Source organism: Silurus aristotelis (assembly GCF_946808225.1).
Source record: "Silurus aristotelis genome assembly, chromosome: 6".
NCBI classification, from domain to species: Eukaryota; Metazoa; Chordata; class Actinopteri; order Siluriformes; family Siluridae; genus Silurus; species Silurus aristotelis.
The window spans coordinates 10956379-10984344 of record NC_139579.1 but is presented as its reverse complement, the minus strand read 5'-3'; the positions used below and the strand labels follow the sequence as shown (position 1 = coordinate 10984344).

At 39.3% G+C, this 27966-nt stretch overlaps 4 protein-coding genes across 8 annotated transcripts; all 4 read left to right on the top strand.

Annotated features, from left to right (window-relative positions):
- Positions 1 to 815: 815 nt before the first annotated feature.
- pbxip1a (pre-B-cell leukemia homeobox interacting protein 1a) lies at positions 816 to 13242 on the top strand. 4 transcript variants are annotated; one of them, XR_014533936.1, is made up of 12 exons: positions 931 to 1061; positions 4000 to 4091; positions 5351 to 5435; positions 5534 to 5607; positions 5701 to 6535; positions 6618 to 6845; positions 6968 to 6991; positions 7491 to 7522; positions 7694 to 7756; positions 7986 to 8148; positions 10814 to 11822; positions 11937 to 13242. XR_014533936.1 is itself a non-coding variant. In XM_083543276.1 (11 exons), the coding sequence occupies exons 2-11, from the start codon at positions 4026 to 4028 to the stop codon at positions 11614 to 11616; spliced, it is 2373 nt and encodes a 790-aa protein (XP_083399402.1). In that variant the 5' UTR covers positions 931 to 1061; positions 4000 to 4025; the 3' UTR covers positions 11617 to 13242. The 4 variants fall into 4 exon arrangements, 2 of the variants coding, with proteins under 2 accessions (XP_083399403.1, XP_083399402.1); XR_014533937.1 differs by having other exon boundaries at positions 11919 to 13242; XM_083543276.1 differs by having other exon boundaries at positions 10814 to 13242.
- Positions 13243 to 13324: 82 nt separating this feature from the next.
- On the top strand, positions 13325 to 14544 carry s100a11 (S100 calcium binding protein A11). Its single transcript, XM_083543412.1, has 3 exons — positions 13325 to 13436; positions 13837 to 13990; positions 14188 to 14544. Exons 2-3 carry the CDS (start codon positions 13862 to 13864, stop codon positions 14320 to 14322), a joined length of 264 nt encoding a protein of 87 aa, XP_083399538.1. The 5' UTR covers positions 13325 to 13436; positions 13837 to 13861; the 3' UTR covers positions 14323 to 14544.
- Positions 14545 to 17132: 2588 nt separating this feature from the next.
- On the top strand, positions 17133 to 22183 carry s100u (S100 calcium binding protein U). The gene is made up of 3 exons (XM_083543404.1): positions 17133 to 17341; positions 20614 to 20740; positions 21154 to 22183. The coding sequence occupies exons 2-3, from the start codon at positions 20621 to 20623 to the stop codon at positions 21490 to 21492; spliced, it is 459 nt and encodes a 152-aa protein (XP_083399530.1). The 5' UTR covers positions 17133 to 17341; positions 20614 to 20620; the 3' UTR covers positions 21493 to 22183.
- A 904-nt stretch (positions 22184 to 23087) lies between these two features.
- s100s (S100 calcium binding protein S) lies at positions 23088 to 27589 on the top strand. 2 transcript variants are annotated; one of them, XM_083543408.1, is made up of 4 exons: positions 23088 to 24443; positions 25728 to 25783; positions 26108 to 26261; positions 26920 to 27589. In XM_083543408.1, exons 2-4 carry the CDS (start codon positions 25761 to 25763, stop codon positions 27109 to 27111), a joined length of 369 nt encoding a protein of 122 aa, XP_083399534.1. In that variant the 5' UTR covers positions 23088 to 24443; positions 25728 to 25760; the 3' UTR covers positions 27112 to 27589. The 2 variants fall into 2 exon arrangements, with proteins under 2 accessions (XP_083399534.1, XP_083399533.1); XM_083543407.1 differs by having other exon boundaries at positions 23088 to 24938.
- Positions 27590 to 27966: the final 377 nt, after the last annotated feature.

Genomic DNA, 27966 nt, shown 5'->3' with positions numbered 1-27966 from the left:
GACAGGTTCCCTTTTGAGTCTGGTTACACTAAAGATTTCTTTCTTATACCATCTCAGGGAGTTTGTCCTTGACTAATTTTAATTTATCAAGTTATGTATATCTATAGTGCATTCTGACTTCTTACACATGGCCTTTTCACAAACAGGCCTTTAAATTGCAAAAAAAGGGAAAATTATAAAAAAAACAAAAAAAAAACAGACGTTCTTTTACGGTTCTGTCTCCAGGAAGATGCAGCTCTACCTCTGCCATGTTAATCTGTATTCTTTGTAACTCTTAGGACATCCTCGGTCTCCGTTGTCATAACGTCATATTCACGTAGATCCAGATATTCATGTAGGAGCAGAATCAGGGTCAGGTGCTGGCGTCATAAAATCACAGCATAATTTAAATGCAGATCCAGAAGGTAACACACGTAGCAGCATTGGTGCTGAGAACACATGGTTAATTTTTATGCCGATGCACCGATGCGAATCGGGGAATCTTACCATCCCAAATAGAGAGAGAATAGATGGAGTGAACAGAAAAGGTGAATAGAAAGCGAAGTGATTTTTGGATGGATTTGTTTGCATTTATTTTTTTTTTCTTGTGGCACATCCATCATACTCATTTATTTTTTTAATTCTTATCTAACGCTCCTTGACCAAATGATGCAATACCAGACTATTGTTATTTGGAAGGGACAGTCCACTTGGGAAACCCCAACAAATGTAGCCACCTGCTCTACAGACATGTTAGTACAGGGTTGGAGAACAGAGAACATAATCCCAGCCTTTCCCTTGTATATATTTAGGACTCGGACATGTTATGATGTCACTTGGGTTTTTCTCTGGTGTCCAACTTGACAAGTCCACAGCTTGTCACTTCCACCTGTAACTGTCCATCACCCTGAGCGCAAGCTCGGGCCAAGGATCTGATTGGCTAATTCCTTGTGACCTCACTAGGCACTACGCCCCCTGGAGGCGGGATGCAAAGTCGGAATTCCCGAGCTTCCCAAGTTTGGACACGAAAGGATCTTAGGAAAGAATACGGACGAAGGAGAGAAGGAATAACCGCAATTCAGGTGATTCTACATACATATACATACGGTAGGAGCGTGGAGGACTGGAATAAACCGGCATTTTGGATGTCGTGTCTGGGACAGTGTGAGGCTCCATCTGTTAGCTGTAGACAGACTGTAGGAATTTTATTAATGAATCAATCAATGAATTAGTTTCACTAATTACGACCACATATTGCCAGTGAAATACTAACTATTTAGAGAAACAGTGTCATCTGTCGCATAATCCATCTTATAAAACACTCATATAAATATACTATAAAATAAATGAGTGATTCATGCAGTGCATCCGGGTTATTTTTTTTTATTTCAGTATGGCATATTGCTGATATTATTTATGTAAACAGTTTCTAAAACTCTCTGCCCGTCAGCCGCCATGATGTTTATTTGTAAGCCCATTTGCTGTGATTAGAACCTGCGCCTCCATCTGCCAGTGTCACTACATCCCAGAATGCTAAGGACTCGTGACGTTCGCGCATGCGCTCTCGCGCAGGGTTAAGTCACTACCGCGATCGGGTCCTTAATAATAATAAACCATAATAACAATCATAATAATAAAATAAGTAATGCTTACCTTGGAAGTGCGAACGTCACTTGCTGAACTCTTGCTGAAAAAGTGATTGAGTGGCTTTTTTCTGTATTTTTTATTTTTTTTCCCTAGTCTGAGCTCGTAAGTTACGAATTTGAGTTGTTTCTGTGACTGAAAAAAATATCTTAATCATTGTATATTTAAAACTATTAGTCATGTAGGTGATGAAGTAAGAATGCTTTATTAATAGAAGCGTTAATTGTTTATTGTAAAAGTAAGAAAAAGTAAATAAAAAGAATTGACATTGAAATCAAATGAATATTTTGTGTGATTCCCTCTGCCTTTCATCTACTTTTGCACACTTAAGACATAAAGTTTAACAAACTACATCAAATCAACCCAACTATAAACCAAAGACAAGCTCTCAACTTCCATTTAAAATCCAGACACGTCCTAGTAAAGTAATAAAATCTGTTCTGTTTTGCAGGGTAAAATTTGGTAACATTAAATATGGATCTGATCTGGATTTCACTTATTTTCGTTCACTTTTTTATTTTGCTAATTGATAAAAAATTAACTAGTAGATTTTCTATTTTCTCACCTACAGCATCTGTCAAGTGGCTAAAACTTTATTATATATATATATATATATATATATATATATATATATATATATATATATATATATATATATATATATATATACAGTGGGTACGGAAAGTATTCAGACCCCCTTAAATTTTTCACTCTTTGTTATATTGCAGCCATTTGCTAAAATAATTTAAGTTTATTTCTTTTCCTCATTAATGCACACATAGCACCCCATATTGACAGAAAAACACAGAATTGTTGACATTGTTGCAGATTTATTAAAAAAGAAAAACTAAAATATCACATGGTCCTAAGTATTCAGACCCTTTACTGTGACACTCGTATATTTAACTCAGCTGCTATACATTTCTTCTTATCATCCTTGAGATGGTTCTACACCTTCATTTGAGTCCGGTTGTGTTTGATTAAATTGATTGGACTTGATTAGGAAAGCCACACACCGGTCTATATAAGACCTTCCAGATCACAATGCATGTCAGAGCAAATGAGAATCATGAGGACAAAGGAACTGCCTGAAGAGCTCAGAGACAGAATTGTGGCAAGGCACAGATCTGGCCAAGGTTACAAAAAAATTTCTGCTGCACTTAAGGTTCCTAAGAGCACAGTGGCCTCCATAATCCTTAAATGGAAGACGTTTGGGATGACCAGAACCCTTCCTAGAGCTGGCCGTCCAGCCAAACTGAGCTATCGGGGGAGAAGAGCCTTGGTGAGAGAGGTAAAGAAGAACCCAAAGATCACTGTGGCTGAGCTCCAGAGATGCAGTCGGGAGATGGGAGAAAGTTGTAGAAAGTCAACCATCACTGCAGCCCTCCACCAGTCGGGGCTTTATGGCAGAGTGGCCTGACGGAAGCCTCTCCTCAGTGCAAGACACATGAAAGCCCGCATGGAGTTTGCTAAAAAACAGAGAAATAAGATTCTCTGGTCTGATGAGACCAAAATAGAACTTTTTGGCCTTAATTCTAAGCGGTATGTGTGGAGAAAACCAGGCACTGCTCATCACCTGTCCAATACAGTCCCAACAGTGAAGCATGGTGGTGGCAGCATCATGCTGTGGGGGTGTATTTCAGCTGCAGGCACACGACGACTGGTTGCAATCAAGGGAAAGATGAATGCGGCCAAGTACAGGGATATCCTGGACGAAAACCTTCTCCAGAGTGCTCTGGACCTCAGACTGGGCCGAAGGTTCACCTTCCAACAAGACAATGACCCTAAGCACACAGCTAAAATAACGAAGGAGTGGCTTCACAACAACTCCGTAACTGTTCTTGAATGGCACAGCCAGAGCCCTGACTTAAACCTAATTGAGCATCTCTGGAAAAACCTAAAAATGGCTGTCCACCAACGTTTACCATCCAACCTGACAGAACTGGAGAGGATCTGCAAGGAGGAATGGCAAAGGATCCCCAAATCCAGTTGTGAAAGACTTGTTGCATCTTTCCCAAAAAGTCTCCTGGCTGTATTAGATCAAAAGGGGGCTTCTACTAAATACTGAGCAAAGGGTCTGAATACTTAGGACCATGTGATATTTCAGTTTTTCTTTTCTAATAAATCTGCAACAATGTCAACAATTCTGTGTTTTTCTGTCAGTATGGGGTGCTATGTGTACATTCATGAGGAAGAAGAATGAACCTAAATGATTTTAGCAAATGGCTGCAATATAACAAAGAGTGAAAAATTTAAGGGGGTCTGAATACTTTCCGTACCCACTGTATATATATATATATATATATATATATATATATATATATATATATATATATATATATATATATATATATATATATTTTTTTTTTTTAACAGTTTTAACAGACAACCAAACGGCAGTGATGTCGGATAACAGCACCGGCAGCAGCGGGTCTTCCATTAACAGCTGGACTCTTCTTTCTCCTGAGGTAAACATGGAAACCCAATACACAGGATAGTTTATTTTGTATCCAGTGTTGAGGGTCCAGGAAAGTTCCTCAGAGATATGGACACCCAGGAATTTAAAGCTACTTCAGTATATATATATAGGGCAGCGAGTGAACAACAAAGTGGATGTGTTAGAAGTAGGAAATGAACAAGCTTAAGGAGACGAATGGGTCAGAGCATCTCCAAAACTTCACCTCTTGTGGACTGTTCCTGGTGTGCAGTGGCCAGTATTTATCAAAAGTGGTTCAGTGAAGAAACAGTGGTGAAGTGGTGACAGGGTCATGGGTGGACAAGGCTCATGGATGCACATGAGGCGCGAAGACTGGTCCATGTGGTCCAATCCAACAGACGAGCTCGTAAAGGAGTTAATTTTGTTAATGGGTCAGGACTGTTTTGAAAGCAAAAGGGGGACCAACACAATATAAGACAGCTGGTCATATATATAAATATATATATATTAGTGCTGTCAATCGATTAAGATATTTAATCATAATTTAATCGCACATTTTTTCTGTTTTAAATGTACTTCAAATAAATACTTTTTAAGTTTTTAATACTCTATTAAACATGGTCATGGACAGATATTAATGCTTTATGCAAATGTATGTTTATAAGTGAAACCTCAACCTAGAGCATGAAGACAAAATATACTTGTAAATGTTTTAAAGTAAGTACAGTGTTTCAAATTACGCAAATCATCAGGACACCAAACGGAATTTTTGCTATGTTTCCACACGGACGGTTTAAATTGCCGGATTTGCACATTGTGGTGAATTTTGGTGCTTGATTTAAAACTTAAGTAGAGAAAAGATGTAAGAATAAATGTGTTGCATTGAAGGTTTTTAGTCCAACCTCTTGTAGAATGTGACGGGTGTGTGATCAATGGTCAGTCTATTATCTGTTATAATATAATTAGCAGGTTCTTAAATCTGATACCTACAATCATGCAATGGTCAAAAGTCACAGAGGTCACACTTTTTTCCTATTTTGATGTTTTAATATGGACATAAACTGAAGATCTTGACTTCTGTCTGCATGATTGGCTTTTCGGCAATTAGCTAATTAGATAACTGTTATTTCAAACCTTCTGCACTCACTTTACTACCTCTTGATATTTATTTATGTTTTCTTCTATGTGAAATGCCTTGTTTTAGGCATAGTGTAGAAAATGAGCATTAGGGATTGGCTTGCATTTTGGTTTGTAAAATTATTTAAACAATTCAGGTTTTGTATATTTTAGGAGGCTGCCATTGACACTGCTGGACCAGTAGATGATGGAACTGAGAGTATTGGTGATGTACCAAGCATTACTGAGGAAGTTGCAGGTTACATCTTAATTTTATTTCTACCTCCCTTCTAGTTAGGCTCAATGAGATTAACTGTTTGACCTAGCATCATTGCTTTACATTGCTGTTTATCACAGAAAGCACTTTCGAGGTGAAGCCGAGTGAAAGCGAAGCTCCACAGGAGACCGTCTTGTCAGAAGAGGGCCACCAGGTTATTCTTTAAACAAAAAAAAAATCATCCTAAAATATCAAAAATATACGATTTTGTAAAACACATGACACACGTGAAATGTCTTATTTGCAGGTGTGCCAAGGAACCTCCCCAGAACTGTTTGGCGAGGGAGCGGCGTCCGGTCCGAGTGCTGAGGACGATCCTGAGATTTGCGCACCAGTCATCCACGCTACTATCACAACCTCTCCACCAGACAATGATCTGCTTGGGGCAGTTCCCTTTAGCATAGCTACAGAGTCATCCCTTTTTCTTTCACAGGAGCCTTTCCTTGAAGCATACTATGAAGAGGCTTGTCTCATTCCTGAAGCTGTGGCTGAAGAAACACCTGAGTGTGTAGAAAATATTGGCCCTGCATCAAAACCTACAGCTGAAATTGGTCCTGCCTTTCAGCCTTTATCTGATAACAGACTTGCCTCAGCACCAGTAGCTGAAATTGGCTCTGCCTTAGCATCTGTAACTGAAATTTTCCCTGTTCCAGAACCTATTCAGGAAATTGGTCCTGCCTCAGAACCTGTAACTGAAATTGACCCTGTCGTAAAACCTACAATTGTCATTGATCCTTCCTTAGCACCAATAGCTGAAATGTTTCCTGTTCCAGAACCTATAGATGAAACTGATCCTGCTTTAAAACCCAGATTTAAAATAAGCCCCTCCCCTGAGCCCCCACGGTCTTCTTTTCCTGATGTTACTGCAGATGTTTTGGACATTAGTCACACCTCTGCAATCCCTGGGTTGGATATTGGCCCTTGCCCTGATATCTCATTTTCCAGTCTGTCTTCAGAGATTACTCATAGCCCAGCAGCTGAGAGCCTTTTCCCAGAAACCCCTGCTTCCTCAGTCTTAGAAGAAAAAGACCTTGTAACTGATCGAGATGAACATAAATCCACATACGTTGCAAGGCAGGCAGGTACAGTCTGAAATTACAGCTTAGTATATCTCCTTGCTTTCTAGCGCATTTTTATTCTCTTAAATGCTCCATATTTGTTTAGAACCTGTTGGTACCGATGAGCCGATTGAACACGGAGGAGAGGACAGTGGACTGCGGCAGCGACGCGTGCACTACCCTGAGGAGCCGAGACAGAGCTCGGATGAGGAAGATGTGGAGGAAATGGAGTTTAGGCTTCCTGAAAAGAAAGAAGAGAAACCTGGTTTATCGATGAATCACCTGATCATAGGAGCTCTGGCTTTGTTGTGTCTAGGTGCCTTTTTGATCTCTGGTAAGTTGTGAAATTAGGTTTTGCTGATTTCCCAGACCAATGAAATCCGTGCGCCTCGATTTCCAGATTTTAGAAATAACTTGAAACTTCAGGTATTGTATGACATTGTGTTGCGTCTCCAGGTACCTTTTTCGAACAAGCCGGCGGTAGGTACAGCTAGATGGCAGTATAAGCTTGTGTTTAATCTTGCATACAGGTAGAGGCCTCCCTTTAGAGCTGATCTATGACTAGCTATAACTTTTTCCATAAGCGCAGACCTAGATCAGAGACAGAGGGCCACTTCTACCATTTCCTGTAAGCTAACTCTACTAAACACTACCAGGTGTTTGTGTTGTGTCTGTTAATTTCCATTGCAATCAAGTAGTATTTGTGAACTAAATGTAACTGTTTAGTCGATAAACAGTTGCCTTGTCTGAGTGGAATTGCTAAGAGCATGTGGAGAAAACATTTGGATGCATATAATTATTTTGTGATAAGGAAATGCTTTATAGGGAAATTAATACATTATAGGTTATTTGAGGTAAAAAAACAAAACACATATTTTCTCTATCCTAATTCTCTCTCTCTCTCTCTCTCTCTCTCTCTCTCTCTCTCTCTCTCTCTCTCTCTCTCTCTCTCTCTCTCTCTCTCTCTCTCTCTCTCCAGATGACTTTGATGGCACAGAGTTAAGTGACCAGGTTGACTCCTTTCTACATATTTCATCTGTTCTACCCTGCTTTGTTTGTCACAGTAGCAAGCAGACACCACGTTCAGCTTTTATACGATTTGACTTCTTGTTGGCTGTTTCTGTGGAAAATGCATCTTTTGCAGGTTTGTCTAATCAGTACGACTAATCTGTTCCACTCTAGGAACTCCTTGAAAAACTCGTTGAAGAAAACAAGCAGATTTCCATACTGGAAGCCCAAATACAGGTTGGAATAACAGTCCCTCGTTACATTTTGGTTCATTCTCATCTGTCTGTGGATTTTTTAGAAATTTTTTTTAATTAATTACTAGTTTGTTCTTTTGTCCTTCAAATATAAACGTATTGTCATGTAAGCGGATGAAAGAACAAAGTATGCATTAATTAAAAAATAATAATAAATTAAATGATGTATAAATGATATAGAATAATAAATGATATGTTTCCTTTTGTACCAGGCACAAAAGGAAGAACTGGACCAGGCGTTGAGGGCAGCTGCAGAGAAGGGTATCACCGACAAAGAGCATGCCAGGATGAAAGAAGAATTCTCTGCATTACCAGGCCTGAAAGAAGAATTACAGGCACTTAAAGCTAGGGTCTCTGAGCTCACCCAGCTCACAGGTACTCTAAATGTTCTGTGGCTACTAGATCCGTACCGGAAATACAATTTGTTTTGCGCATTTTTATAAAATATTTTTTTATATATTTTTTAACTAAGCAGGCATTTTATTTGAAATTGTTTTAAAAATGTTAACTGTTCAAATGTTGATCACAAATGTTAATATTATTAATTACTGCATTAATAACAAAATGACAAGCAATTTAGTGTTTTGCATTTGTTCCCCTTACGGTTCCGGAATTTACCCGAACCGTGACTTAGAACCCGAGGCATGTACCGAACCGTGAAATTTGTGTACCGTTACACAAAATTACACCCCTAATATATATATTTTATTATGACATTATAATATTATGACCGGTGAGCAATATAAACCGGATCAGTAAATAACTGGAGTATATTAGGCAGTAAGTGAACATTTTGTCCTCAAAGTTGATGTGTTAGAAGCAGGAAAAATGGATTTGAGTGAGTTTGACAAGGGCCAAATTGTGATGTCTAGACGACAGGGCCAGAGCATATCCAAATCTGCAGCTCTTGCGTGGTGTTTCCCGGTCTGCAGTGGTCAGTATCTATCAAAAGTGGTCCAAGGAAGGAACAGTGGTAAACCGGCGACAGGGTTGTGGGCGGCCGAGGCTCATTGATGCACGTGGGGAGTGAGGGCTGGTCTTTGTGGTCCGATCCAACAGATGAGCTCCTGTAGTTCAAACTGCTGAAGACATTAATGCTGTTAATGCTCGACTGGTCAGGACTGTTATGGCAGCAAATAGGGGACCAACACAAAATTAGAAAATTTATTTAAAAAATTCTAAATTTGATAAGATGGACTTTAGATTGAATCAAATGGAGAATATGTGACTGTGTTATTATTTAGTGAGATCTTTCTTGTTCAAGCTCATACAAACAATCATTGTGTAAAAAATGTTAAAAGTTGTGTGAAGATGAAATAGTCAACCTGGCTTTTTTTTATTGTCTGTCAATAAATTACAGTCAGTTGGACTGTTCTGAGTGACTCATAATGTCTGACTTCGAAGAAGCACCCAGTGTTTTGTGGTTTGTGAGAAACACATGTATGTTTCTTTTGTTCATATATGCAACAAACAGATAGGAGGAAAAGTCTACAATAATATTGATAAAAGTTATTGCACATGTAACTAATTATTATTATTGCACTGAAAATATTGTAGATAATTGCCCAAGGTATCAATAACATATTAGTGTGGCATGAAAATCTATAAAAATAACATATCAATATAACCATATCTGTATTATCTATAAAGTATAGTATCTTTATATTGTGGAGCAGCTGTTTAACCCTCGGAGGAAGGAGTTGCATAGTTTGATGGTCACAGGCAGAAATGGTCTCTATTGGTGCATCGTGGTTGTTTGAGTCTGTCACTGAACGTACTCCTCAGAATGGCCAGTGTTTTATGTAGTGGGTGGGAGGTGTACTTTGGACAGCATCATCCCTTCAGACACTATCGTCAGAGAGTCCAGCTCCTCCCCAACAACATCGCTGACCTTGCAGATCAGTTTGTTGAGTCTGTTGGTGTCTGCCACTCTAAGCCTGCTTCCCCAGTATGTCACAGCATACAGGAGAGCAACGGCCACAACGGTCTCATAGAACATCCTAACCCTAAAAAAATAGAGGTGGCTCTGGCCCTTCCTGTAAAGTACATCACTGTTCTTGGTCCATTCTAGTTTATTGTCTATGTAAACCCCCAGGTATTTGTAATCCTCCACTATCTCTACCCCGGCACCTCGAATGAAGACAGGTGTGTTCTTCTTTCTCAGGTGCACTACCAGCTCCTTTGTCCTGGCCAAATTTAGCTGCAGAAAGTTGTCCTCACATCATGTGACAAAATTCTACTGTCCTGTACTAAACTGTCTCATCACTGTCACTAGTACATCCCACTACTGCAGTGTCATCTGAGAACCTGTGAAGATGGCACGATTCTGTCTGGTAGGTGAAGTCTGTGGTGTAGACGGTGAAGATAAAGGAAAGAGCACTGTGCCACCTGGTGCCCCTGTATTGCTGATCACTTTTTCTGACATACAGTGTTGTAAATGCACATACTGCTGTCTTCCAGTCAGGTAGTCTACTATCCAAGACACAAGGTGGGAATCAACCTGCATTGCTGTCAGCTTTTCACCCAGACACCCAGGCTTAATAGTGTCAAAAGCACTGGAGATTTCAAAGAACACGACCCTTACAGTACTTGCCGGTTTATCCAGGTGTGAGCACATCCGGTTTAGCAGGTAGAGGATGGTGTCTTCAACTCCCAGTCTTATGCAAACTGCAGTGGATCTGTATGTGGGCTGATCATGGTCTGTAGCTGTTAGAGGACAAGTCTCATCAAGTCCTTCATAATGTAATATATGGTGAAGTTGGTCCAATGAGCCACAGTTAGGATTGAATTGCATTGTGTTGGAAAGTATAGAATGGTAGCCATGCTGGTTCCTTTTACCTGGAATACCTCTCCAACCTTCCCTGCTCCAAGACAAGCCCAAACCATTCAGCTTCCACCTCCATGTTTGAATCAATTTTATATTGTTAAAATGAAGCAAAGGTTCTGTGAAGTGATTATAATGTTTATTGGTTATTGCTATTTGTATGACATAAGCATAGCATTCTTACATATTTTCTATCCCCACCTTCTTTTGTTTTAGCTGGAGAAGGTCAAAGTCCAGCAGGGCCTGCCAGACTGTGGGGGAATAACGATGAGCTCAAAAGACAAAAGCTTCTCTTGGAACAGAGTAAAACACGATTGGAAACAATGAAAAAACAGGACTGGCCTAAGAAATGGTTAGGAGAAAGGCTGGTTGAGATGCAGCAGAGGTTATCAGACCAGGTGGACCACATAAGCAAGAAAGATGAATGGAGGAGGAAGCAGAAAGGAGCGGAAACTAGGAAAAATGACTGGAGTGACGGTGTCCAAAAGCACAAAGAGTTCTTGAAGAAATACCGTGACGAGTGGGAGCAAACGAAGCCTGAGAGAAAGGTGGAGAGAGAGAGGAGAAAGCAGGAGAGATCTTTGCAAGCCAGGTCAGGCCACAAGCAGAAACATGACCATAGAGCAGACCAGCATTTTGAATCAAAGGACTTCTGGAAACTTCAAGAGAAGAAGCTGAGGAAAAAACGAAATCCACCCAGACACTGCCAGGGCATGTCCGGCTGTGCTGATGCAGAGGGCCTTGTTCATGTTAAGCTATCCGCTTTTCAGGGCCTCCTGGATACCTACCTAAACAAGTTGCAAGGGCTCAGTGCGGAGAATAAGGAGGCTTTCCATCGTCTCGTCGGCCAGTTTTTCCACAACGGCATTTTTCCGCACAACAAAATGCTTTTCAGCGAGTTCGCAAAAAACGTGGCCGACATCTTGGAGGACCTTGCAGATCTTCTAATAGACGATGATGTGCTGGAAGAGGAGATGGAAGAGTTTGAAAGGGAGGTCCTGTGGCACTTTGCAATATAGTGCAAAGGAGTCACATGACCTAAATGAAAGATACCACATAATGCTGAGCAATGCTCTCACTATACAAGGTGGTAGCAAAACGTTTCGAGACTAGCTCTGTTTACAAGAAAATCCTTTATTTATCTATGTTTACACACTATTATCTTCAAAATATCCCCTTGCACAGGAATACAGCGCTCCCAGCGTTCCTGCCACTTCTGCAATATGTCCTGGAAGTCTTCTTTTCGAAGTGTGTCTGCAATGGTGTCAAAACTGCGACCTTAGAGCAGGTGCGAAAGTTAGATCATGTTGTTTCCGGCGAGAAACTTGTGTGTAAGGAGAGCTCAGTGTCAGAATGCAATGTCGTTTGTTCTAACTTGCCGTCCATGATAAAATCGCGGACATGGTAACGCACCTGTTCAGAATAGCACCAGTTGCACAGCTCCCGATGTACACAGGACGATGTCTTTTAGCACACTGACTTATGAATGTCGGTGCTCCCTGTGACTGTGCGTGCAGCCTTGTGCTGCCATCTGTTGGCCTGTTACAAAACTAGTCTCGAAACTGTTTGATACCACCTCGTACATATGGTTCTTTTTCCCCAAGTAATCTGCCAGGAGGAGTGTGCTTCTGAGAAAAAAAATTTAATCATACAACTTTACCGATACAAAATAAATAAACAGTTTTTTTCCTCAAGCTACGTGTCCTAACTGCAGTATGCTTGTAGTGTTTGTAAAAAGTGTGTTTCTGGAGTAATTTCAGGAAAAGTCTGCCGTGTGATTAGTGTATTGCACTACCTCTCGATTCTTGCTTATTCTGTAAAGCAGTAGTTAACGGTAAAGTGTTGCCAATAAAATTGAATCATCTTCAGGAAATAACGGTTTTGTTGACCCCATGTTAAGTTGCCCCGGGGCTGCATTATTAGACACAGGAAGGTGGAGGGAATTTGCTTCAGGCAACCTTTATACCTGTTTACCCCTCATACCATGTAGTATCCCAGACTGCTCAAGTGTCAAAACTGTTTGCTGTCTCATGTCTGTATGACCTTGGAAAAAGGTTTCAAGCTCTGTTGTGAACTGTTCACATCTACGTTGCATGCTTGCACTTTTGATTGATGAGCCGATTACGTGTAACCTGGTAACCTTCACTAAACCTCCGTGCTGCGTCTTACAGATATGTACAACGTGGCTTTATTGTGGCTTACTGCTTAAATGTGATCCTGGGAGTCGAATTAAGTCTCCCAGGGATCTTAAACAAGGGGGTTATATATTATAGATTCTATAATGATTTTGTCCATTTTTGGTCCACTTTTTTTTTTGCACTATATAATTATTATATTATAAGCTGGACTTTTTTTTTTTTACTTTACAAAGCCAAATTGTTTGAATTGGACCAGTTTAGGACAAAATCCCATTAAACCTAAAAATTTATTTATGACCCTGCAATGGCTGACCTTAACTCGGGCAATGCATTAAAGATCACTGAAATGAATGTATAAAATGATTCATATTTTTCACCAGTGAAAAAAATAAAAAAGATTATACAATTGTACCATTGCATCGAAAAAAACTTAATTAATAAATGCTTATAGTTTGCTTATGTTCTGTACATGTTTAGAATCTGTCCATTAAAAAAAGTGTCACTATGGAAGCGGATTGTGTGTTTTATTTGCAATGGAAAGATCTCCAAAACAGATAATAGGACCTTTGTGGAATCTGCATTTTGTTTGGGGAAAACGAGCGTTTTCCGCTGACCTGTGCTTTAAGGTGCAGGGAATAAAAGTGGAGGTGAAAATGAACCGCCATATCAGTCTGCCTGCTTCTACTACCACCACTTTTCAGGTGAACCAATTCTCTTATTTCTTACTTTTTATTTCCTTTTTTTTTTTTTTTTTTACTATTTAAAGTTATGATTTAAAAAAATAGATTGCGAAATGAAAATGATTTGTTATCCCTTGTGTATGGGGAAGGTTGGAGAATCAGAAGAATGGATGTAGCTATTTCTTGTGAATAACGTCTTTTTTTGACAAACCTATTCAAACGCTTATTCTGTCAAATGCTTTGAAACAGAAAGTAATTTGGAAACCTGTTCAGTCATGTAATTTAACACTGTTTAAACAAGATGGTAGAAAACACCTGGACCTGTTTTTTTTTTTTGAAGGGCACATTGGCTTTGTGTTACTAATTGTAACATTAATTCTTTCAGTAACGCTCGTGTTTGCATTATGTTTGCTTTGTCTAGTGTAAAACTCCCATTCCAGCAAGACATGGAGTCTGCCATTAATGTCCTCGTTGCCCAGTTCAAGACTTTTGCTGGAAAAGATGGCAGCTCACAGACCTTGAGCAAAGATGAATTTCAGACCCTTGTGGCGTCCCAACTTCCAAACCTAGTTAAGGTAAGATGTAATCGCTGTGTTTTTAGTATTCCTATAAGTAATATATTTGACAAACTGTCGGCTTAAAGGAGGAATTTTTACATTAATTACTCAGTAATTAACATGCAGTGCCTTCATACTGCTACAAAATGCCATTATTATACTGTATTTTGTCATATAATTTAAAAAAGCACCTGTATTTTTGTCATTATCATCAGAACGCCAGCGATCCTTCTGCGATCGACCATCTCATGAGCTCCTTGGATGAGAACAATGACGGTGAACTGACGTTTCAGGAATTCTGGCAGCTTATTGGTAAACTGGCGAGCGTGCATGGCGGCTTCAGCCAATAACTTCACAGGCGAACCGTTCGAATTGTCTCGGGGGGAAACGATTCGGCCGAGATAGAAGCACGAGACCTTCCCGTCTAGCTGCAGCACAAAAGATTGTAAGTTAAACATTGATGAAGACAATCGACGATAAACAGGAAAAACAGTGTTGTACTAAGTCATAAAATTTATCTTGGTTTTATTGACCTTGTGAACCTTGTAATAAAAGATTGCATACATGTTGGATATACGGCTCATTCTTGTTCTTAAATCAGCAGGGGGTCACACAGTGTATAATCAAAGTAATCAAGAGAAAATACACAAAAGAAAAACACGAATTAATGGATTGTTTAAATACTCTTTTTTTTTTATTTTTATAAATCCGTCACTTTGAATTGTAACAGCTAAGAGACTTATTTTCAAGAAAGCGAGTGTATTCAATGCTAAAATCCACCCCACCACTTCAGCCTTGCTAACAGGGGAACTAGCGTTCATTAACATGGCTTATAAAACAGCAGATTTTGCTCAAGCACAACAAGGCTACTCCCTTGTATTAAACCTTTTCGTTTACCTTCAGAGACTGACCTGCAGGCAAACTGCTGATGTGACCTAGTAAACTTTTTTTTATTTATTGTGCTATGAGCAGCTTATGTGCCCTGAGGCTTGTGCAGGAGGTTCTTTTGTTCACAGAAGAGGTAGGCTCATAACAAACTAATGATTGTTGTTTGTGCACACTGACACAGACAGGTACAGTCACACACATAAGCAGGGTGGTGCCACCCTCAGGCCTGATTACACACAAACGAAACAGCAAGCTCTGTAGAAATAATATAATAAATGTGGGAAATGTATTTGGACATACACTTATATTTCTTTTTCACAAGTTTTATACATCAACAGTTATTTACACTTACAGAATAGGATTGAGGGGTTGAAGTTGAAGAACCCAATCTGGGCTACGTTGTAATGCTGAGATTTGAACTTTCCGTGTAGTTACTCATTGCCTTAACTAACAAACCACAACTTCCTCTCAGCCACTCTAAACTTCTCATAAAAGGGAAATCTGTAGAAAAGTCTTGATAATGTGGGAACGAATGAATGAATTATGAATGAAAGAATAAATTATGGAGCAAACTTCAGCACCAGAGAAAGCTCTCTCTTCTACACAGTTCTTTCTTCTACAGTACCAGAATAAATCTGTCCCTTCTCTTAGACAGAATACCATTGAGGGTTTGAAGTTTAAGGACCCAATCAGGGCTACTTTGGGATGCGGAGATCTGAATTTAGTGACTCAGTGGCACTCCAGACTTTTTAAAGAGGGAAAATCAATGGAAAGGACTTCCTGATCATGTGGGAAATGGAACAGTGAATTATGGGACAAACTTCAGCATAAAAAAATGCTCTCCTCTCTTTTATACACACTTTTCCTCTGTTCTGCATTCTTCTCTTTGACACATTGGGATGCGGAGATTTTACCTCAGAACCTTCCGAGCAGTTACTCAGTCCCTTAACTAACAAATCACAACTCAGGGATTGGGCATTATTGATGATACATGCGTTTAAAATATAAAATAGTATTTTATCATTTGTATTTGAAAGGGTTCATCACAATTTTTTCATATTTTGTATCGAAATACTTTCGTGTTTTGTATGTTTGTAGTTCTAAAATAATGTAAAAGAATTCGTAAGAAGTTCTACGTGATGACATCATAAAAATGCGATCTCTGATTGGTGTCTACTCAGTATTTTGCCCAGGCTTGTTAAGATCAAAACAGAAAATTGATCCATATGAAAGAAGGTGGTGATGGTCAGAAAGGTGCAGGTGCCAGCTTTCTAATTAAATATTTAATAGACTTTATTAATGAATATTGTACCCTAATTGAAGTAGTTGTTTGGTAGGATCATGATTTTGCATACTATTGTGTAAATGACTGCTCGACACATTATATAATATGTTTATGATCAACCATTTATACGATCAATCAGTTAGAAACTTGTTGCTCTGAATGCAGGTCCCATCAGTCGTCTTCTTATGAATGACGTGTTTGTCATTGGGTCGATGTTGCTGAGGCAAATTAGCCCTTCGTTACCAAACACCTAATTAACTAATTTAGTTAATTAGGAAACAATTATGATTAATTTGCAAACTGTTAAACATTTAACTGTTGGTTACTTTCAAACTAACCATCTGGGAGAACAAAGGAAAATCTATGTGAATATTTGATCTGTTAACTGGATGCATGTCAGATTTGTTGGTTGACTCCACCAGAGAAAAGCTGTTGCTATCAAACATTGTTTACTTAATCAACAAAGTTAGTGTATAGTGGTGAAGGAACAGATCAAATGGGTCAATTGATGGAAGGTTCGCAAAGAAATTTCAAAGTATTTTTTAGTATTTTCAAAAGTGGGTGCTGTATTTTAAAGTTTATTTTGATACACTTAAAGTAAATGCATTTGGTATTTTATTTAAAAATACATTTTGATGTATTTTTGTCCAACCACGCCAGACTCCAGAAAAAGAAAGAAATCAGTAGAAAGGTCTTTCTTGTTCATGTGGGACATGGAAGAATGAATTATGGGACATATCAAAATCCTCTCTCTCTTTATCATACACACTCCTTCCTTTCACAATCCCAGAATCAGTCCCTCCCTTCTCCACACAGTGTATTAAATATCATGACAGCTCTCATCCTCAAAATCACAATAACTTAATAAAATGAAATTATAATTTAAAAAAGGATTTTTTTACTTCCCTGTCTGAAAGTTTTCCAACATTCCCATTCTACTCGTCCTGTAGATATGTTGCCAACTCCAGCCTTTTCCCCCTGTGTTCACGCCCTCTGTGTGTGTCAGGGAGGGAGGGAAAAAGTGAACACAGAGGAAAGAGAGAGAAAAAACCAAATCGCGGAAGAGATTGTCTCCAGCAGTTCGAGTTTGACAAGTTTTTTCCCGTTGTTAAAGAAGAGACTGGAAGAGGGGGAAAAAAATAGGCGTAAAAGAAAAGACAGATCATTCAGACTCTTGAGTACCGGTGTGTTTCATGGTAAGTGGACTTTGTAAAGTTTTTTTTTGGGTTACTTTCTTTCCAGATTTTTGCGGGTTTTCTAGAGCGCTCTTTGATGGCGGGGTTTGAAGCGCCACGTTTCCGATCCGCCCTTCCAGTGCAGGACTGGGACTGGCCTCAGACTGGCCCGGGATTGGACTGGGACTAGCCCGGGACTGGCCTGGGTCTGGCCTGGGACTGGGCCGGGGCTGCGGGTTCTACATTTTATAACATGAAAAAAAGAGGTCATTATTCGTGTTGAAATGTGATCCTGTGGATGATCTGGAGCTCTGAAGCTGGTATGGAGTTGAACATGGCGAACTGTACACACTAAAGAGAAAGAGAAACGCTTTGCTCAGGAATTTCCTCACCATGAGACTTGATTTTCTATCCAATGATCAGGAATCTCAGCATTTATATCCTAAAAAAAATCACTTTATTCACTCATTTGTACTTGTAGATGATTGCAGAAAAGCAGACAAACAGCAGAGGGTATTATTATTATTATTATCATTATTATTATTATTATTATTATTATTATTATTATTATTATTATTATTATTATTATTATTATTATCATGGCAGTCTATTCTGCTTTGAGTATAAGAAGCTGTTAGCTGAAATGTTAATGTGTATCTCCTACACACTCTCTGATAACCTTCAGGGGGAAAAAAAACTCTCTCACACACCTACACACACTTTCACGCACACACACCTAATAGCCTAACTGTCTCAATATGCTGCAGACACCAAGATCCTTCTCACAGTATGTTTTTTCCTAAACTATTTTCAACAACATCAAAAAGATCCGACCAATATTGTCAGTCCTGAACCTTTCAAATCATGAAATGTTCTAGTGATACACAGAAGAAATGCAGCTCTCACTAGGAACCTTAGGAACCCCTCTGGTAGCAATACCACAAACAATGCAGTTCCTGTATAGAATGCATGAATACAGTGCCAGTGGGAGAACCCAGGGCCTTCTACAGGATCTTCCAGATGTTCATTGTGGGTTCCATGTGCTCGATTCGTATCCAGAACTCCGGTTTATATTGAAATGATAAAGTCTTGTCTCTAATCAGCTACAGGTTTTGGCGTGCAAAATAAAAAAAGGGTGAATGGTTATATGTAAACGCTTCCTGTTGGGAATCAAGAGTTTCCACATGGAGGACATTAAGGAATTCCGCCTTGCGAGCACTTTCTCCAGGAGCGCGCAGGAGCGGACCGCGAACGCGCGCGCGCACTCGCCAATTGCACTTTTTCTTTCTTTTTATTCGTCGGATCGCGTTCAACCCTCGGAGCAAACGCAAACCTCCATCGGTGCTGCCGCGCGTCGCAGAGAAACGACACCCATATATTGAATGACGCGCTTCTGGGCGTGCGCGCCCCCGTGCGAGACTAAATGCTGATTATAAGCTCTTAGTCATTGATAAATAAAAAAAAAAACCTTAGCGACCTGACTGATCAAGTCTATTCCTAAAGTGGCAGAAAAAAGCAGAACTTGGGCAGATAATGTGTATATGACTACCCTGGGGTGCGTCTTTAATTATTCAACTGACCCTGAGACTGCAATAGCAGAGGTCATGAGAGGTCAGACACCCAGAGCTGGAACAGTAGTAGCTGTAGATGTAATACAGTAGAACAGCCTTTTGGCTTATCTTATCTCAGAAATGGTGCACAGTGTGTCAGGTGGCTGTTTATGTGCAGCTTGAAGAGACATTCCCACACCCTCATACAATTTATCCTCATGCACCATTGAATGCTTTCATTTTAAAAATAAATGCATTAAAATATGGCTTAATAAAAGTCTCATGTAGTGATCACAGGCCCTATGGTAAAAAACAAACTGCATTCCAACATCGGCTGTTTGAGTGAGATATTATATGGCAGCCAAGTGAGGTTCCTGGGGAAAGCCCTCTTCATGCTTCCGAGTATTTAGAGAGGAAGTGGAACGAAGTTGATTTAGAATTTCAGCCAGGTGAGCATTTTTAGAGCTTTCAAAAAGGAAGATCTCGGCTCGCATGCTTTGGATAATCAGAAATGGTTGGTTAGCATAAGCTTGAAGGACTGGCTTTCAGTTTCCTGTGCTGTACACAAGAGATTCACACGGTAGTGCGTTCAGGATTCTGGCAACCGCTCTATGAAACTAAATACTTTAATAAGCTACTAGTGTGTCAGCTTGTGCTCGCTTTGCTAATTAGCCTAATCGCCAGGTTTCCTGGACATTGTGTACTTGAAAAGATGAAAAATCATGCTTCCAAATTAGTCAAGAAAATAAAAGTTGTGATTATTTTCATTTGATTTTGACTCGTCATGTTTAAGTGACTAAACCATGCATGGAATTCCTGCTACTAAAAAACGGTGTTTTTCTGTCGTCCCTGTGTGGTATCACTTTCTTTTTTTATTGTTCCTTGCACTGGAAGGTGGCGATCTTTCCTCCACAACTGCCTGGTGAAAAATATGATAGTGTTATGACACGTGTAGTGATATGTGGCATGGAGTGAAAGTGAACAATGTCAGACCAAGAAGAAGAGTGAATAGATGCGTAAACAGAGCACATGGCCAGTGTATTAAAGCTGGCAAGCTATACAATGAGGGAAAAAAAATGGTTTGGGTTCAGGTAATCCCTCAAGGTAACACAAAGCGGCTGTGCAGTCAGGTCTTCAGGAGATCAGATGACCTATCGGAGATCAAGAGAGTCATTGAGGCGGCGCCCTCCTCTTTTCCCTTATCTACATTCAACTGTCAGGCCTAAGACCTTCATACATAGAACTCACTTCACTTTTCAAGTAAAACCAGATGAGTTTATCACGTACCAAGCGGCCGAAGACCTTGGATTTATGCTGCACATTCTGTATGTTGTGTACGAATGCCAGATCTTTTTTGACAGTAGTATTTTGCAAGACATTTGGGGTTAGAGTGAAGTCTCTGTCTCTGGCATAGTCAAGAGTCCTTGCTCAGCATTACATTTGTGTTACAAATGCAGGTAATATAAGTTATAATGTTCAGTCACTAGCTATGAGATTTATCCTCTGAGTGAGCACTTCAGGGCAGTTCTAGGCTCCGTTTCTGCCATTTGTCTACTATCACACATTAAATATAATCTTAGAAGGTATTCTGTTTCTGTATTTCTAAAATTTTAGTACCTAATCAATAAAAAGAAGCTGTTTTTGGTAACCTTCCGCATGCCTAATGATGACCTTTGATGAATAACCCCTCTTATATAATTCATGCATTTCATTGTAATGTTCTCTTGCTTGTGCTAAAATTAGATCAAACATGGAAGCAGCTATCAAGACAGTGGTAACAGTCTTCTTAAAGTCAGCGAAAGGCAAGGAGAACCTCGGAGCAAAGGACTTCCAAAGCCTAGTGAAGAACCAGCTGAAGAACATATTGACGGTTAGGATCTGTGTTCATTTTCTAGAAAACCCAGACTAATTATTCAGTCCCATCATTCACCATTTCATCAACTGATAACAGAAACTGAAGGGTTTGATATGTTTTTATTTTCCTATTGCACAGTTACATATCTGTGCTGGCTGAAGCCTGTTTCAGGTGAGACCTGAAGCTGTTGAAAAATCATCACGAAAACTCAAATTTCTCTTAGACATTATAATAACGCACTTTGTAAAAAAATGTCATGATTCACTAGAATTTCTAAGTTAAAAGTTTGAAATGGTGAATGATAGAATACGTGGTGTATTAAGAGTTCGGAAGATTCTATTTAGTGTTTTTAATTGTTATAGAGAGACAACGAATTCACAGTACGCTTAACTTTAGAAGTGTTAAAAAGGTGCGTCGTTATGTTACAGGATACAGAGAACTCTGAGGCCATCAAAGATATGCGCCAAGGCCTTGATGCCAACCAAGATGGAAAAGTCAGCTTCCAGGAGTACATGACGCTGGTCGGATACATGGCCCAGTCAGTCAGTCAGCAGCGTTGCGTCAAGGAAACCCAAGTGGCGAGTTCAGGTCCAGAAACGCAGGCAGAGGCCAGTGGAGCTTCGAAGGCTGAGCCTGAGCCTGAGAAAGTGGTGAAGCCTGTGAAAGAAGAGGAGCCAGTCAAAGAGCAAGATGAGGTTGTGGATGTTGAATTGATCGGGGAAGATGAAAATGAGGAAGAGGTGATTGCAGTAGAGGAATGCACGTAGGCTCTTGAGGCGGTTGAAGAAAACATCTCGAGACCTTATATAATCCTTGTTTTTATTGCAATGAATTTTGTTCATATTTCTTAGCTAAATTTGACCAACACTACAATTTTGTACCACTAGATAAATGTGTAAACCACTCGATACTATTTGGAAGTCTTTTTTTTTCTATTGTGTAAGACATTGTTTTTTAAACCAGTCCTCAGACGGTCTCCATCCCCTCCAGATAATTTACATTTCCCTCTTCACCAGCTCACAAAAGACAGCGTTAGAGCAAAAAATGTGGATTGTCTGGGGGGTGCGTGAGGACAGTTTTGAGAAGTACTCGTCTACATAGACACAGCTAACACAATGTACATGTATTGTATTTTATCCATTTTAAGATTTGGATTTGTATTAACATTAACACTAGGTTACAACATGGATGTTTCAATGTGTTACACAGTACCTCTAACAATATGTTTACAAATGATGCTTTTATTGGCATGTTCAATTAAAACGACCCTGGTTTCCTCCTGAGGTAACAGTACGCCCATACTGTATGTGACCTTGTTCACTTTGTGTTGCTTAGCATGTATGCTAACCCAGTTTCACAACAATTGCTGACTAATATTCAGCCCTATTTGTCACTCCACTGCCAAATCTGAATGAAAACCCATTTGCATGACAATAAACCAACAGTTTTCTTCGAGCATTTATCATGTAGCTTGTGTGTTCTCATCCTTAGCTCCTTTCCGGTTTGGCTAATCTCGTTCTATTCTTCACAGCTTAAGCTATATTCCTCTTCATGCTCCACAGGCTCAAATATACAACATTTCTGTTCATTTCTCATTCTAATTTATAAGACTTGTTACACAAGGCACTTGGTGTCCCAATACTTCTAACAAACAAGAACGTATGGAGTTGAACGTTCAATTCAATCAATTTATTTTTATTTGTTTAGCACTTCTCAAAGCAGCTTTACACAGATAATGCGGTGATTAAGAATGAATAAGATTGTACACCATGTGACTCCATAGGACCATTAAGTATTGGACCACTGATCCAAAATTGAAATAAGAGTAAAGTGCTTTTAGAGTGCTCTATCAACTGGGTGTGTTTTGTGTGTCTTGTACACATTGCTAACGAACTCGGCTGCGATAGTGCAAGGTCTTGACTAAAAATCCAGTATGGAAGTCTCCAATAAGATTTTTTTGTAAAAGTTAGCTATCACCATAACTTGGGACACCTCAGTCAACAGCCAGTGACTGAATGAATGAGATTGGTACAGAATGCTAAACCACCTGCTAGTTTAGTTCACTTCCTGTCCTGCATTTTTGCCACTTTGACAGTGTATATGCAATGGCTGTGCTCCATGCATTCACACAAAATTTGTCTTTTTTTCTAACAACACTTCTGGACATTCTTGATTGGGGTTTACTTTAGTTTACTAATGATAAAAAGCATCTCAGTGACCACTAAAATGTATCATTTGTATTTATGTATGTATCTCTAAAATAATTATGATATTGGTCTGTTATTATTACAATTGTCCATGTTTTGCTTAATCCTGTATACTATATATATATATATATATATATATATATATATATATATATATATATATATATATATATATATATATATATATATAAAATTCACCTCTATACCTGACCTGGGCTTCAATCGGGAAACAATGCTAGTTATTTCGATTTATATATTGTATCATTCAGGCTTTTCGTCTACTTAGGAGCAGTTTAAAAAAAATATAAATAGCTGTCGGTTAGTAGACCAGTGTATTCGACAAAGTTTGTTTTATGAAAAAAAAAAAACAGAACCAGATTGGAGGTTCACTTTTCATTCAACTGTTGCAAACAATAAAACCGTGGTATAAATGGTACAAACTCTGAAATGGGATGCTCATTTAACCTGGCACACACAGATTACCTCAAAAAACAATGTATAACAGAATTTTCTCTATAGCACATGAATTAGCTAAGCAGTCCTTAGAAGTTTTTTAAATATTTAGCTTACACGTATAATCGGCCAATGTGAAGTTGAGCGCAAGTAAAAAAGAGGCCTTGTGTGCTTCGACTATGTAAACCTTTGGCTGTGTAATGGTTTCTTGTTGTTTCAAAAGCAAATGTTTGCTTTTGGTGTGGCTGACGCTGTGACGTTGGGCTCCATTACGTTAGCATTATCAATGCGGCGTCACTCTGGGGAGCGATATGAGACACCGCTGTGACAGCCTCCTCAGGTTAGTGTGGCTAACGTCTTTTATTATGCAGCACTTGGATATGTTGCAGACTGCTCAGTGTTCAGAGCTTTTTGCTTTTATACACTGTATATAGAATTACTTCATATTAAATAACTGACGTTTTTAATAACAATAGCAAATATGCACAAACGTGGCTGGACATGCTTCCTGCCTGGCCCATTCCTTTTTTTTTTTTTTTTTTTTTTAGAAATATTAGATCTTCAGAGCGATACTTTTGGCTTAACATACCCTGCACTTGCACCACAAATCCTCCTACTCCCTCCAAATCTCCCTCCCACTTCCAATTCCCCAAAAATTGGACATTGTTTTGGTGAAATAAATTTGTGCAGCTTGTCTCTATTTGAGAACTTTACAGCTTTGCACTGCTTTTCTGTGGTCAAACATCCACATTTTGCTGTAGAGTTACAAAACTAAGATGTACTTATTTAAAAAGCAATGAAAGGCTCCAAAGCTATCTAAATTTCCTTGCATGATCAATTAAGTGAACACAAGACAGCATTAAGGACAGGAGGAGGGGACGATGGAGGAATGGAGAAACATAAGCTGATGGAGACATGCAAGAGGAGGGAGGAAATAGGGCTGAAGGATATTTAAGACCTGGAGATGTGCTCTCTTCATCCATTTCGTTGCATCTTTCTAACGGCCTGCATCTCTGGCTCTTTGGCATAGACAAAAGACACTCTTCAGCAGCTCTCAGGTAAGACGAAATAATCGGCAAATGTAAAGTTTCTATTCCAGATTTGATCTGATGGCTGCTGATTTCGATCGGACTTGTGGAAATTAATGGCATCTAATTTTGCAAATCTTAATTGTACAATTTGATATACCAAAGTCTAATTGAAAACACTTATGTTTGGGATGTTTAGCATCTTGCATTCATCTGAATGTCTTTTTTCACACATGCTTCGTATCTATGACATTTTTTCACCCATATTAATTGGATGCGTCCTTATTTCCTACAGTTTGCCAAACAGAAAGACTCATTTACAATGTTGCTCTTACAAGGTCACTTCGTTTTTGTTTTCATCCGTGTCATGATTGCTGTGGCTTCTCATTGTGATTCTTCATCCTACGGATGTTCGCCTTGCTAATGAATTCACCTTCAAACCTATATTCTTCTAAAAAAGTGCCATATTCTGCGTTCTTGCTTGGATTCCCTGACTGGGTGATGCGCCATACAGTAGTTCTGCTTGTAATCCCATTTTACTGTTCCAGCTTGTAATTGTGCCATCTGTCTATCTGCAAAAATATTATTTCATAGTCTCATAGTAACTCGAACTAGAACCAAAACCAACATTACATCGTTCACACTGGCTGTATTAGTTCCACTGCAGCATCCGAGCGCCGTAATTAGAGTCTGTAATGAATTAATAAGGTACATTAGATAGAGTAGGGTTTGGTATGAGTTCTGTAGACACGCAGTCCCAGTATATTTGTTTTCAGCTTTAAATTATATTTACATATTTGCAAGCAGGAAACAAACATTATAAATTGCAATTACTCCATCTAATCGTTCATAATTGCAAAATAGCTTTGTAGCTAGTAATTAGGAGTCATTGTCAGAAATCTAAAAAAAATATTAACATAATAATGACAGTATTTTCATTACAGCCACTTTAGACCTTACTACATGGATTTCCTTCAATTTAATGTGTCAGTCTTATTGAAAGCTTCAGGTTATTTGGTCAGATCTCATCAATGGCTTCAGAAAATGTATCTTCTACATGTCTATATACATTTTGTGTATGTCCTCAATTCACCAAACCATTCACACTTCCCAATCGTCATGGAAAAGTCTTACTCTTAATAATCATCTCTTTCTGCAGTTTGTCTACATCAGAGTGTCCACATCAGCAAAACACTCTCATTAGTCGTATTCCCTCGACTCAAATTGCATGCGCTTTCCAGGTCTTTTTTGCTATTTCTTTTTTCTAGTTTAATTCCTTTTTTAATTACTGTGTTTGTGTCTGTATAATCCCAGTAGCTCGGCAAGCCTGGAGACAGAAGAACCAAGATGCCACGGTCAAATTGTGATGTGTAAGAATGCGGCGCTCCCTTTTTTCTATCCAACCCCCCCACAACTTTCTCTCTCCCTCTAGCTCTCAGTTTAGATGAGAAAACTATGAAGAATCATAAAGAAAAAAATGCTTTTTCCATTTAAGGTGATCTAAGATTTAACCTTTTTTAATTTTAATTAATCGGATAATCCCTTTGCTTTTACACCACCCAATTCTTGTGCTTGTGCCACTTCTATAAAGCTAAAGCTTTGCCCATGCCAAGCATGTAACCTTACATGCGGCTGGGACAAGTGTGCACCAGGCTACTCTGTGTTTAACCTTCGAGCCTTCTACATTCTTGCAGCATGGCTAAAGAACCTAGCACGAACCTGGAGAGCGCCATGCAGATGCTCATCAAGACTTTCCATAAGTACTCAGGGAAAGAAGGGGACAAGTACACACTCAGCCGGGGCGAGTTAAGAGAACTGCTGACAGAGGAGTTGGGGAACTATCTAGGGGTGAGAAGGACATTTATGTGTTGAATCACACATCATGTGTTGGGCATATAACACACACACACACACACACACACACACACACACACACACACACACACACACACACACACACACACACACACACACACACACACACACACACTCACATCTATTGGAAAAGTCATGCCATTTCAGAACCAGATGACTAATAAGTCAGAATGAATAATATTAAATTACTCAACAGTAGAATAGTAGTAGTAGTATTAGTAGTAGTAGTAGTATCAGACAATCTACACTTTGTGGCATGTTGCAACGTGCAAAAATGCTCATTGCATTTAAAGATACATACCTGGAATGTTTCTCTCAACGCTTTTGCGTAACCATTTCCCCATTCACACTCATGACACGGTGGTTTGGAAGTACACAGTGATAAATGTACTCATACCTTTAAAATGATGACATCACAGTCTCTCTATAATAGCGAAAAAAGGGCGTCGGAAATCATGCATGCAATACGCTGAGAGGCAAAAGTCAACTTCTGGGTTATTAGGCTTTAAGGTTGATATAGTTCAGTTTATTCCATTTCCACTCAATTCCCATATCTGTTTACAATCATTCACAAACATTCTGTATTTCCCAAATTCACACCCAACACTAATCCTGTTCATCCCGTCAAAAGAACGCACAAGACAAGGATGCCGTGGAGCGAGTGATGAATGACCTGGATTCCAATAACGATGGTGAGGTGGACTTCACTGAGTTCATTATCCTGATGGGGGCCCTCACCGTGGCCTGCAATGACTTCTTCCTTGACAGCCCTGCACCCAAGAACAAGCCTGAGGCAAAGTCAGAAGGAGAGAAGAAAGAGTAATGACGAGGGCATGTAAATGAGAGCATGAGTTAGTGCAATGTATCGGGTGGTTTAATTAAGCAGTGGCGGTCTGAGAAGGGACCTGTCTGTTTTGCGTTATTCATTACTTCCAATTATAATGCTTGTCATCACGCTGTGCCCTAAACACATTCAATCATTGAACATATTTTCCCAACCCGAATCTAATTCCCCAGATAAGCAGAAAAGCAACAATGCAGCTGTAGAGGTGAAGTGCATCTGGTACCCTGATGATTTATTATTAAAACCTTCCTGAAATTCACATGAGGATGTGGACCAGATGGGGTTAGGGTTAGGCCGAAGTGCGGGGTTGACCTCATTTGTAACAAACACATATTAAGAACAGCGCCACCAGTGTTGAACTTTTCAGTTCTTTTCAAGGCTCCTATTTTGTAGCCTGTTTTGTTAAATGTTGATATGTATCTGTATCATTACAATAAACACGTCTAATTGATCTTCACCCGAATCTATTTATTGTGTAATGCTCAATTACATGAACAGTACTGGTGAGATTGACATTAGAGAAACATCAGGAAACACTCGCCCCACAATAAAATAATCCATGAAAAATACACTACATGGACTGGAGTCTTGGGACATCAAACTGTTACCACAAAGTTGAAGGCACACAATTGTGTAGGATGTCTTTGGATGCGGTTGCATTAAATTTTCCCTTGACTTGAACTAGGCACAACCTTGTCCCAGCATGACAAATCCCCTGTGCAAAACCCCATCTCCATTAAGAAAATAAACCATGTTTGAAGTGAAAGATCTCATATAGAGATCTTCTATAGAGATCTGAACTTAACCCAACTGAACACATATGGGATGAATTGT